The 13,261-nt window shown below is 36.9% G+C and overlaps 3 protein-coding genes across 11 annotated transcripts; 1 reads left to right on the forward strand and 2 right to left on the reverse strand.

Annotated features, from left to right (window-relative positions):
- Nucleotides 1-1,665: 1,665 nt before the first annotated feature.
- LOC147852860 (pentatricopeptide repeat-containing protein At2g39620-like) lies at nucleotides 1,666-4,503 on the forward strand. Its single transcript, XM_087333305.1, has one exon. The coding sequence runs from the start codon at nucleotides 1,666-1,668 to the stop codon at nucleotides 4,501-4,503; it is 2,838 nt and encodes a 945-aa protein (XP_087189431.1).
- An 839-nt stretch (nucleotides 4,504-5,342) lies between these two features.
- Nucleotides 5,343-6,058, reverse strand: LOC147852861 (uncharacterized). Its single transcript, XM_087333282.1, has 3 exons — nucleotides 5,854-6,058; nucleotides 5,663-5,720; nucleotides 5,343-5,560 (listed from the first exon to the last, which is right to left on the reverse strand). The coding sequence occupies exons 1-3, from the start codon at nucleotides 5,987-5,989 to the stop codon at nucleotides 5,401-5,403; spliced, it is 354 nt and encodes a 117-aa protein (XP_087189408.1). The 5' UTR covers nucleotides 5,990-6,058; the 3' UTR covers nucleotides 5,343-5,400.
- Nucleotides 6,059-9,042: 2,984 nt separating this feature from the next.
- On the reverse strand, nucleotides 9,043-12,916 carry LOC147852862 (uncharacterized). 9 transcript variants are annotated; one of them, XM_087332751.1, is made up of 8 exons: nucleotides 12,801-12,916; nucleotides 11,918-12,050; nucleotides 11,681-11,819; nucleotides 10,741-10,836; nucleotides 9,967-10,135; nucleotides 9,801-9,889; nucleotides 9,552-9,688; nucleotides 9,045-9,332 (listed from the first exon to the last, which is right to left on the reverse strand). In XM_087332751.1, the coding sequence occupies exons 2-8, from the start codon at nucleotides 11,969-11,971 to the stop codon at nucleotides 9,234-9,236; spliced, it is 783 nt and encodes a 260-aa protein (XP_087188877.1). In that variant the 5' UTR covers nucleotides 11,972-12,050; nucleotides 12,801-12,916; the 3' UTR covers nucleotides 9,045-9,233. The 9 variants fall into 9 exon arrangements, with proteins under 9 accessions (XP_087188878.1, XP_087188877.1, XP_087188876.1 ...); XM_087332750.1 differs by having other exon boundaries at nucleotides 9,046-9,332; nucleotides 11,681-11,833; nucleotides 11,932-12,050; XM_087332748.1 differs by lacking the exon at nucleotides 12,801-12,916 and adding an exon at nucleotides 12,602-12,779 and having other exon boundaries at nucleotides 9,046-9,332.
- Between the last annotated feature and the right edge of the window lie 345 nt (nucleotides 12,917-13,261).

A 13,261-nucleotide genomic window follows, 5' to 3' on the forward strand; every position in this document is an offset into this window, starting at 1 on the left:
TTTCCTTAGTGAAGCATAGTTAGGATGGTGTAAATGTGAAGGAAGGGACACATTATTATTAATAATCATAATTGGCTGACCTTGGTAACATGGTGAAGTTACATTTGAAGTAGACCAAATAACCCTCTCAACAATGCTAGGTGCACCTTGATCATTCTTCTTTTGGGAGGGCCACTCCTTGTTTAACTCTCATTCTCTTTATCCACACAGATTCAATTGTTTATCTGTTCACTTCCATACAATGTTGTGCTGTAATTATGCTTACAGAACTTAATTGTAAAGAGTACGCGTGAACTTCGGTTTCTTTAATATAAAGGTAACATTAGTGAGCACAATTATTATGGAAACAGAATGGTGGTTATGAAATAAGGGTGGTGCTCATTGAGATTTATGTTTATAACAACTGTGCGTACAAACTCAATTGTAAAGGTTGTGTATGATGGGGAAATGAACCGATCTTGAATTTTTGTACACATTTTAACATTGAACATAACCCTGACAGATGACGGTGGGTATTGCAACACAATCCGAAGTGATACTGTAGTAGATCAGTAATAATGCTCATGATTTGTGAAATTCATGTTGGCGGATGGGGTACCTTTGTATAACTAGAAAACGACCGGGCATGATAAAAAAGGCACTAAATCGCTTGCATTATGGAAATCATTCTTGCACATTTCAAGATATAATTTCTTATCCTTTAACAAAATAGTCCTATAATCTCTTATTTATGCAAGATAAAGAAACAAAGTAGCCATTTATATAGTAGTACTCAAATGCCTCTATGCACGATTATTGAGTATCAACATTATGCAACATATGCAACCGTAGTTTGGAACATGAAGGTGACACTGTTAATCAGATGCCATTAATCAACAGTAACAACACACGCACAATAGGAGAGCATTGAATTTACAATATTTGCTATGTATAATATATGCATATGTATATGTTTGTGTTGTATGTGTATACATACACATACACATACATGTATACATACACATACACATACATGTATACATATACATGTACATATACATATACATGCACATAGTGTGCGCAATTGAGCCCCAACACACACACACACACACACACACACACATGTGCGCGCAATAATGAGGCACAAATGGAATAGTTTCCAATTGGCGAACCGAAGGATAGACAGATGTAGGTCTGGTCCAGAATAGATGTATGGTGTTTAAAAATTTCACTACATACCACATCACCTTATTTTCCACTGTCAATATGTTTATGAGTACTTAATAAGTATTGACTGTATGATGTTCCTAGTGTTATTTGAGATTGTTCAAGAACAGAACAATAGCTCGTTTCAGCTCATGATGTCATACACAGCTTCTACCATGATGACCTACTACAACAGAGAACACGACAATCACACACTCTCCAGTAAGAAAAGATTTCCACGAGGTCCAAGATTGCTCATTCATCTGTCCCATCTGATGTTTTATCTGGGTATGGAAGAAAGAGGCTGCAGAATTATGAACATTGTGTGGGATTCTGACCAGAAAGGGCTTATTTTCCTTCATAGAAGCCATCATTGGCATCCAGATTATGTATAGAAATGAGAAAGGACCTCGGATGACACATCTATGTATGCATGTATGGGTTAGATGCACATACATGATGGAAAGAGGCTGCAGAAGTATGAGTGTAATGTCAGAATCGGATCCAAAATGCATGTTTTCCTCCATACAAGACGTTATCAGCATATTGATCATGTGCAGAAATGAGAAAGTGCTGTGGAAATCTCTCCGATTGCATACCTATATATGCACCAATGGTTTAGAAACCCATCCATCAGTGGGTAAGTACCTTATATCACTATTTGTTGAACTTGATAAAATATGGTATGCACACCAAGCTTTTCAAAGGCTTCTTTATGTTGATGAGAGTTCATGGAATGCTCTTATCTATGGTTTTATAAATCATGGCTATCCCATCCAAGCCCTTAGCTTGTATCAAAAAATGAAGGAGAATTATCATGTACATTATCCTTGTGGGTATACTTTTGTGGCCTTATTGAAAGCTTGCATTTCGCTTCAAGATATAGAAAAAGGGTCTCAAATTCATGCAGATATTGCTAGAATTGGGTTATTTGAAGAGGATATTTTCATTGGTACTACACTTGTTGATATGTATGCAAAGTTTGGTTTCCTTGAAAAAGCTCAAGATGTGTTTTATAGTCTCAGTATACAAACCATAGTCTCATGGAATGCATTAATTTCTGGATGTGTCGAGCATGGCCGAAGTGAAGAAGCACTTCAGTTGTTTGAGCAAATGCAAGAAAGGGGAATCTCACCAGATGCCATCACACTTGTTTGCACTTTGAAAGCTTGTAGAAGTAATATTGGAGCTTTCATTAGGGGGAAAAGAATACATGCCGAGATAACAAGGAAGGGTTTCTTGGAAGGAAATATCTTTATCTCAACCGCTTTGATTGATATGTATGCTAAATGTGGCAATTCCCTCAAGGAAGCACAATATGTGTTTAATAAGATTCCTATTCAGAATGAAGTCTCGTGGACTGCCCTTATTGCAGGCTATACTGACCATGGATATGGCAATGAAGCTCTTCACTACTTCAAAATGATGCAAAATGGGGGTTTTTTTCCTCATATTTCTACCTTCATTAGCATCATGAAAGCATGTAGCTGCATTGGAAGCTCTGTTGATGGGCAGGAAGTACATGCTGAAATTACAAAAAGAGGAATAGCTGGAGGGATCTTGGTTGATAATTCATTGATTGATATGTATAGTAAATGTGGCCTGCTTATTGAAGCAGAATATGTCTTTGATAAGCTTTCTTCCCCAACAGTAGTCTCGTGGACTGTCCTTATATCCGGATACAGTGAGCATGGGTTTGACCAGGAAGTGATGGAATGTCTTCAGAAGATGCAACAAGGAGGCATAACTCTTGATTCTACTGCATTTGTTTGTTGCCTTAAAGCTTGCACTAACCTACAAATGCTAGTTGTAGGACAGACATTGCACGCTGAGATTGTGGGCCGGGGTTTGTCAGAAACTGATAGCATCACTTCTCTAGTACAAATGTATGCCAGATCTGGATTACTTATAGAAGCTCGTGCATTGTTTGATAATTTCCGAGACCAGACAGTTATCTTGTGGAATGTACTGATTGCAGGGTATGTTGAATCTGCACATGCTAGTGAAGCTCTCGCTTGTTTTGCAGCGATGCAATATCAAGGTTTCTTGCCAGATGATATCACTTTTCTTTATACTTTGAATGTTTGCGGCAGTATACAATACAAGATTAAAGGTCAAGAATTACATACTGACATTTTCAAGAGAGGGTTGGATCGAGAACTTGTAATAGGGAACGCCTTGGTAAGTATGTATGCTGGTTGTGGATGCCTTCTTGAAGCAATTGGTATACTTAAAAAGCTTCCTATGAAGACAGCAGTCTCTTGGACTGCATTGATTGCAGCACAGGTGGAATGTGGTTATTGTGAAGACGCACTTCATTCATATGATCAAATCCGATATGAAACAAATTTGTTAAATTCTGTAATATGGATTTGCAGCTTGAAAGCATGCACTACTATTGCAACCATTGACAAAAGCCGGGAAATACATGGCGATATCATCAAAAGAGGTGTACCCGCAAATGATCCTTCCATACGTAGCACATTGGTCACGAGTTATGTTAAGCAGGGCTTGCTTGTTGATGCATATAAACTGCTTGATGGAGTTATTGCACAAGATCATGTATCATGGACCGCAATAATCAAAGGATACATAGACAATGGATGTTATGAAGATGCAATTAGGTGTTTCCGACATATGAAGCGTGAAGGTATACCCATTGATGCTATCACATTTGTGTGCGGTTTGTCTGCTTGTGGAAGCATATGCACATCAGGCGCTGGCTTAAAAATGCATTCTGACATTGTTAAGATGGGGTTTGAAAGAGAACTTGCAGTTGGGAACTCTTTGGTTGATATGTATGCTAAATGTGGCTTGCCAAAAGAAGCAACGCAAGCTTTCAACCAACTTGTTTTTAAAGATGTAGTCTCGTGGAATGCTGTAATCACATGCTATTCTCAACTTGGTGACTGTGTAAACGCTTTTGTTACATTTGAAAACATGATAAGAGAAGCTGTACACCCTGATTCGTTTACTTTTTTCAGTGTTCTAAATGTATGCAATCATGCAGGCCTTCCAGAGGATGGCTATATGTTCTTCATTTCTATAAATAGCAATCATATCCTCAACCCCACTCCGGAGCATTACACTTGCATAGTTGATTTACTTTTGCGTGCAGGACGAGTAAGTGAAGCAATTAGAGTGATTGAAAATATGCCAAAGCATCCATGCCTACCTATGTGGCATGCTACATTGGGTGCATGTGAGAAGTCTGGAAATGCTGCACTAGGAAGAGAAGCTTTCAAACATACAATAGAGTTGAATGACACAGACTCTATGGCATATGTTGCAATGTCTAACACATTTGTTGTCAGATAGTCAATAATAGTTGAAAATAAAAATCCAATGCAAAAGGGAGAATGCATGTTTCTCGATGCCTCTTTGCAAAGCTATTGCTAGCTCATTTTGCTTGTCAAAACACATAATAAAACACACTGCAAATAAATTTTTTTGCCAAATGAAATTGCTTTTGGCTTGTCAAAAACATTCAAGTCAGGTTTAAGTTTTAATGTATTCACAAGCAAAACATTCTGTCATATGAATTTTCTGCATGATAAAAAACATCAATAAAAACATTGAACTGAGATTTAGGTTTTATCTCCAATCCTATACATATTTTCATGTGTGGGATGGGCTTCCATATTTTCTAATGACAAAAACCCATGAACTTAGGACAGCCTCCCAAATGTCCGAATTAATCTTTGTTTACTTAATTGAGCATTTTTATTATCTCCACAAATGCTGCTGCTAGCCAATTTCCAGGAACAGAGAGACTTAATAACAAATCAATGATGAGTTTCTCCATGTTCAAGTTGATATAAATCCCAAAAGATATTTAATCTAAAGTGACCAGAAAAAACACAACAGGTGTGAGTGAGAATATAGAAACTTGGTGAGAGCATTTAATGAGGCTTAACAGCACAAAATATGCAGAGATTTGGGTCAATCTGGTATAAAAACAGTTTTATTTGTTTCATCCATCAAGTTTTCGTTTTGTAAGAAATGGCAAGTCCATGACTCTTTCAAACGCTTCTTCTTATATCTACCATATCCATTGATACATTGGAATTTGAAAAAAAATGATGAAAAAATAGTCATCTCATGTGGTTTCATCAAGTTTTTTTCCTTCACATTGAATGTTTTCCCAAAAACTGATCTTCTGCATGAAACCTTGGTATTCATATGATCTAAGAAGAAACTAGAATACACGATTATTCAATACAGACTTTTCAGGGACTGAACTCGATCCGACTTGAGTTGAGATTTTTGCGACTTTGCCTGTTGCTTCTCATTCATAGACAAAGCTTTCTCAATAGCTTTCTCTTTCCGAAGCCTTTGCAACCTCCTTTCTTGACCACGTTTCTTCTTCACACCACTGAAAATGCAGAGAGTATTATATCAGTTCATCTCACATTCCTCAGTTTATCTATAAAAAAAGGTCGAATTTTCGTTTCTAAGAAAGGTAGCAATAGAAAACCTCTGATTGATTGGGATTCTGTTTATGGATAATTTTGGGGCTTCAGAGGTATCCATTTCTGTGAGCAAAGAAAAAGGAACCACGTATCCGAGGTGAGAATCGATCAAAACGATGCGATAATTTTTCCTTTAGCGACTGACACAAGACAAACAAGAAAACAAAAAAAAAACAGAGGAAACAAGCGTGAGCACCTTCAGGTTGGAGCTCGTCCTCCGAGGTATGGTGAAGAAGGCCATCACCACAATCAACAAGCATAGATTTCGGCGCGTTCTTCTTCTTGTCCTTCTTCTTCTCCAGAAGCTTGAGCTTGAACTTGCCTTTAGCCATGGCTGCAGACCGTCTCTGACAAAGCTTTGTCTTTCTGCGTTTTTTCTGTGTGTTCGGTTAGGGTTTTCCGAGCTTTTCTGGGAACCCTCTGTTTTTAATTATGATTGATTGGAGAAGGTATTATTTTGTGTCTTCATTTTCCTTCATGGACGACCCTAAGAACTATATACTATATAGTATAGACTATAGACTATATAGTCTATAGTCTATAGACTCTATACTATATGTATACATACAAGAGAGTTAGTTGTGTGTGAAATTAGGGCTAATGTTTTAGAGATCTCTAGATATGGCCTCCATAACATGGCGAGGCGGACAACAGTAGCACCAACTAATTAGAGCCTGTAAATATGTATCATTCATACATTACGTACATTGGGTCCAGGTCAGGCTGCCCGATGATCGATCCATAACATGGCCAGGCAAAGAGTAGCACCAACTGATTAGAGTCTGTAATATGTATCATCATTCATACATTACGTCGATTTGGTCCAGGTCAAGCTTGCCCGATGACCGATCGGGTGTCGACGGCCAAATCTGCAAGAGCCCACGTGATGGAACCTTGCTCTGGCCTCTCTTTTTGCAAGGGATCAAATCAAATCCCAAGACACGGTTTAGGCTGCCTTTTCCTAATCAACGATGAGGATTAATGACTTCCCAAGGAACATACGAATAGGTCAAAGGCAGTTGTGCCCGAAAGAATACTCAACCGCCCCCAAGCTTTCGCATGTGTCGTCTCTCTTTGCTGCCTTCAAATCATTGTTGTTTGCGTTCATTCGAGTATGGGACTCCGTTACCACCATTTTTGAAATGCGCCTCTCCTTGCCTTTAAAACTAATTTTCCACAACCATTATATATACCCTGCGGAGCTAAATCTTCGCCTAAATTTGTTATTTTCTTCGTGCTCAACGATAGAAATCCACTTTCTCTATTTGATTTCCTATCTTGCCTTACAAATGCAATTATGTTAGGAGCATTTCTATCGCATGTGGATGTTTGCTTTTGGTTGAGAGGGATACCTGACATTTGGCCATTCCATTTTTGCTCTCTCCTTTGGCTTCTATACTAATAGTGTTCGCACATTACATGTAATGCCCTTCTTTTTTCTATTATCGCTATTGTATGTATTTTGATTACATGCCACATGCAATGTCCTTGGTTTTACAAATCTAAACAATTATGAGGCTTTCAACTTCTAGGAAAATCAAAAGAAAGGTCCCTCCATAACTGTGTTGGAATGATGTTGTGACAATAGTGGGTTGTCTCCACTATGGATGCTAGTAAGGATATTCTCTTTATTTCTCAATTCATCAGTATCGTTCTTCATTGGTTAGTCTTAACAAAAAGGTCAAATGAAAAAAAATTCAAACAACCCTATACAAATGATTTAGCAACATGAAAGTTGGGGTAAGATTCTTGGTGTGATTATATATATAGTCATTGAATAGATTTGGTTCGAAGTTTGATGCTCATATGCTTTTGCATCTAGCAAGATATTGACAACTCCACAATTAATAACAAAACAAACTTGTTCTACTAAGGGAAGCTAACATTTTCAAAAACGTTTTGTAAGTTTCCCTATAGGTAGAATCATAATATCAAATTGTTCCCTCTACCTAGCTTCCTTTTAAACCTTAGGTCAACTTCTACTCCAAAGAGAGAAGAAAACCAACATGTGTAAGATAAGATCCTTTCAGGTTTTAAGTATGAGTTGCAACTTGAGACTTAGGAACCTAGGTGCAAATGTAATACGAGTTCCGACTCAAACACAACACCATAACATACAGATTTGTGAGGGGAGGTATAGGTCATTTGCATGGAAACAAGTATTCTCCTATCAATGATTGATTATAACTACCTTGAAGAAAATAGTGACATCGCCATATTCCATGTCGCAGCTCACTCCCAAACAATCATCGATGTGGTTCGAAAAAACATTGACCAAAGTCCAATAACCCTTAATGAATGGATTCTTTGTTATGGCAATCACATTCTCAAAGTAGAATCATTCATTGAATTCTGATGCTCATCAATCAGTGGCTCATGTATTCTTATGTAGCAAACTCCATTGCTGATATATTGAATCTGGGCACCAGCCTCAATTACTGAAAGGTACAAGATAGATGTTCAAACCATAGATTAGCACTTAATATTGTGTCGGTGCTGGAAAGCATCAATTTGGCAGAGCAATTTGTGTGCACATATTGTTCCCATATAATCAAAATTGGATGTACCTTCTACGTTTACATTATCTAAAAAAGGGAGGATCTTTGAGTTCCCAAACCAGCACATGAAGACCAAAGCATTGGGAAGAAAGTTAAAATCTCAAGAAGATTTTTGAACCCTACTTTTCTGCCTGGGTTAGGTTCACAATGACCCGAAAATACACCTAACCTCTCAGTCAATTTACATGTGGCACATGATGATTACATCAACTCCTCTATGACAGGAGTTAGCTCACAGTATCCAAATTTGGGAAAAAGTATCATTATCTGTAATTAATCGTGTGTATATATAGGTATCTATATTCAAATATGATAGCATATGAAAGGGAAACCTATCCATACATTGTGACGATAGTAGTGCTCATGACATAGGCTGATAATTTGAAATATTTTACAAATATTTTGTTTGGTTTCAGGTTCGAATTAGTTCTCCAATTCTACTTTGGTAGGGAATAAATTGGAGTTTCAAACTCATACAGTCCAATGTAACTTTGGTTTTACCTATAACTAAAACTATATAGCTAACCGCTCTAAAAAAGAGTGGAAGATAAAGATGATGCATAAGAGGATGGTGATGTAAGATAGAAGCATTGTTGGTTTGCACTCTCTACTTGATCTTCTCTCTTTTTGGGTTATTTATTTGCCGGATGAGCTTCCTTTCGATTGTCAACCTAAAATTTTTCATGTCTATTGGTCAATGTCCACAACCAATCAAAGATGTCCCTTTTTTTTATAAGGCTTAACTTTTGAGTTTCAAGTTTGGTTTGCTCTGTATATGCTTTATTTCTTTTGTTTGGATTGATATACACACACATGTAAACGTACTAAATCACTCACAAAAGCCCAAATCTTTACAGTAAACATACTGACAATAAATGCATATGGACTTATATGAACATACACGTGAATACATATGCCAACCTAAGAAAGATAAAACCAAAAAACATGGGTTGGGATAGATAGGGTTTGGCTAATCATGTGGGACCTTGCAAAGACCCTTGTTACGCTTCCATATCCTTTATATTTCGGCCTTCAACAGCATGTCACCAAAATACTCCTTGATAAAATCTCTTATTTTTTCTTCTTTTATGTGCCACTGAGATCGAATAGAGGTTATCTGGAGGAAAAGAGATCGTGCTTTTTATGATTTCAATGTATGAAAAAACTCATTTAGAAGAGCTACTGATGCTCACAAAAGAAAACGATTATTTTGTGATATCTTTATAAGAATCCTCATCTTCACATGAGGTTTTGATACTAAGAATCACATAAATGAGTTTTTGATAGGTCATACTATTTTTTTATACAATATAGTAGAATTAGCTTTGATTAGTACCTGGCCACTACTATTCAAATCAAACTTTGTTTCTCCAGAAACCGTTATCATTTGAGGATTCTTAAAGCAAGGATCCGAAACTTCTTTGTGTTGGGTACGGAATGATAAGGTCCACACAGCATATATGCATCCCCTCCCTGGTCAAAAGAAGATAAACTGACTAAGCGTACATATCTCATGCTAAACATATCCCTGTAAGAAAAATAAACAAAGAGTCTCAAGCATGTTTGTTTATTATAGAATATTTACTAGGGCATGCATTGATGTTCTCCGCATATATCTCTTGCAAATCCACTGATGCACCATTCTCAGCCAAGTTATTTAACCACCTTGCCAATCTGTTGATTACAAGGAAAATTAGGATCAAGCAGTGCATTCAAATTGTTGAAATTCTGAAGTGCTCGTACATTGATACCTTTCCTTTCCAGATGTACATAGAACCGGATCTTCAAATTTAACTTCATCATGTATCAACATCCATGCCGCTGATAGCTCATCCTCCATCCCAGTTTTCCTCAAGGGGCTGGACAGTAAATCCTTTAGAATGTAAAGTGCATTTTCCAGTTTTGAATTGAAGGCCATATCTGCAATGCACACTTCTAAGTTTACAAACATATACTACATTGTTGTGTGAAATTCTGCTTCTGTCGATATTCAAAACTTCCATAATGGCATTTTATTAGCAATATGAGAACAGCTGGTCTAGGATCAATAACCAACTTTCACTCCCTCCACCCCCAGATTTCAACCTTTCACGTGTTTTATATGATCAAAGTATGTTGATCATTGATAAGATATATGTTCAAGTTTGAGTAATCCCTCATGTTCTAGAATTTTCTCACTATGAAATTTCCAAAGATGGTGTGCTAATATGGTTTCTTAACATCACTTCAACCTTTAAGCACCCCAAAGCAGAAGTAAATCGATGACATGACATTTCTTAGAAGGTTCAATTTTAAGTCCAAAATCTTCCTGCTGTTCATTCAGCAGAATAATTGAACGTCCAATAAGACATCCTGTCATTTCCTAAAGTGAATTCTGTGATGGTGTCAATTCAAGCATGCACATCACAACTGAAACAAATTAACACACTTCACAAGCAGCAGAGTTCACCTGCCATTATAGTCCTCGCATTATTTTGAAGATAAAATCAAATGCGGTGTTTTACAGTTTTTTTCAAATGCAATACCTGTTTCACTGATGGGAGGCGGTGGCAAATATTCTGAAGGTTTCTCTTTCTCTGTCAGGAATGTAGACGCATCTTCAAAAAAAGAATCAGACAGCCCTAGGCCGTACAATTTTAAATGTGTTAAGTGCCGCACTATGCCACTAGAAACAAATCTTCAATCCATAAAATATTCACTTAAAATTATGAATTTTTTGGAGTACTCAAAGCAGTGAGCAATATACTAGTTCAAGATTAGAAATTCATCTAAAGTGATGCGATGGTTGAGGATCGAATGGGAACACATATCAATAATACTTCTATAAGATATGCAGTCGATCAGATTAGTCAAGTGACTTAGAGACATAAATACACAGCTCAACAAGAAATAATAGAACATGCAATAGCTTATCTGGCATATGCCCTACATGTTTTATTTTCATCTTCTTTTTTGCTTGAACATCTGAGGAAACACAACAAAAAACAAGACAAGATTATCATGAATGGGAAAACCGTGATATGAATTTCTGCAAAATGAGACAAACGCCATGAAATTTTCATGTTTTAAAAAACAGAGTAGCATCTTAAGGTTGCTATTAACATTTCATTTCATTAACATTGCGATTAGTAGAACTACCCATGCTTCAAAATTTGTTCTCAAATGATTCTGAATGGACTTTCTCACGCTGTGTTTGTTTACTACATCAAACCCTAAACCAAGATCGAACAAGATTATCATTCATTTCATTTTAGATGTTTTCTATAAAAGAGTATTCTCTAAAAATCACAAACATTCCATGCATTCCTCCTAGAAACTTCAGATTGTTAGCAAAAATAAGAATAGATTACCTTTGGATGCTGAGGGAAAACCATGCACTATATTCTGGGTAGCAATGTATGTTGCCACAGATAATCAGAGCATAAGAGAAAGGGTATTCAGACTAGTAAGAAATAGGAGGAATACCTAGTCCATTCTCTTTTAATGCCACGTCCAAGCCAGGTTCTAAATTCTCATTATTAATGTATTTTGCTATAGAAGACCAGAGATCTTCAGAGTCAAATGAAGTTGCAGTGCCCTGTTGATTCCATGGTGTCTTGTCTTCCTTCATGCACATGTCTGCCATACATTTATCCTATCACTTATAAAGAAACACAAAACTAAAATAAACAAGTTCAAAGAGAAGGGATCATCTAAACTTACATGCTTTTGCAGACCTTTTTGTCCATGATGAAATCGAACCAATTTTAATGCCATTCAATCTACCATTGAATTCCACAGACATAACAAACGAGAGCTTTTCAATGCTCATGGCATCCTAAAATGGAGATAGAACCTATTGCAATCAACAAAAAAGAGAATCATGCCAAATTCTAGAATTATTAAAGAGACTATTGCACAAATTACTAATCCCTAAACGAGAGGTATATAGTTTGTCAAAGCTACACTCAAGGAACGTGATAAGAAGAACCTATAAACCATGCACTGCAGATTAAGAGAATACAACCGTAAAATTTCATTAAATAAAGGGTTATGTGATCAACTCCGTAATTCATTATATGGTATTTGAGACTTTTTTTTTTTCTAAAATCAGTCAAGCACTATATGATAACGATTGGAAGGCCAACCTACTCTGAGATAGATAATTGGAAGTCTATACTGCTGGAGAATTATCAAGCGGAAAAATGTCACAATTTTGTTATTTTAGCAAAGTTAACCAAGGTTTTAGCGACAGAGGAGCCACTGTTCAGCTCTCTCTCTCTCTCTCTCTCTCTCTCTCTCTCTCTCTCTCTCTCTCTCTCTCTCTCTCTCTCTCTCTCTCTCTCTCTCTCTCTCTCTCACACACACACACACATGCACACACACACCCCGATTGTACATGAATACCTGTTGTTTTGCTCCTGAAGAACCACAGAAAAGGTATGGCCGATTGAGGAACTGGTTAGTAAACAGAGCATACAATCCAGAGAATATCGTCTAAGTCAAACAGCAATCCTGACAATCTAATCCAGACAGGGCAATTATGTGATATTCTAGGAAAATATTACTTCTAATTCTGAGGAATGGAAAAAGAGTGTACACAAACATTATAGAGTCTCATTCCATAGTTCACATAGTTCAATCCAATCCTTCTCTCGCCATATTGCAGACAGCATCAAAACATCATGGCCCTGCAAGGTGACCTAAGTTTTTACAAGCCCATTTCACTGGTGTGCAAAACTCACCGTATCTCAATGTATGCACATTGATTTACTATGTGCCAATGCAAAATGTAAGGATTCAATCCATCATGTTTCTGTCTTCACCAATTAACCTCATCGATTAACCTACAATCATTTGGGCTATTGATCAATGCAATTTCGTCCGATCTTTTCTTCTATTTGTTCTCGCATATTTTCACTATCAAAGATAGATGTTTCCAAAACCATATCCAAGCCAACAAAAACAGTTCCAGATTCATTAACTTCCCAATTAAAATAAACTACCCACATCGTTCCCAAAAAATTTATTTTGTTCCACTTCCTTTCCATTTTGAATTTCTACAAA

Source organism: Azolla caroliniana, unplaced genomic scaffold, assembly GCF_043228905.1.
Source record: "Azolla caroliniana isolate FFs.n. ecotype wild unplaced genomic scaffold, voAzoCaro1.0.p SCAF_17, whole genome shotgun sequence".
NCBI lineage: Eukaryota > Viridiplantae > Streptophyta > Polypodiopsida > Salviniales > Salviniaceae > Azolla > Azolla caroliniana.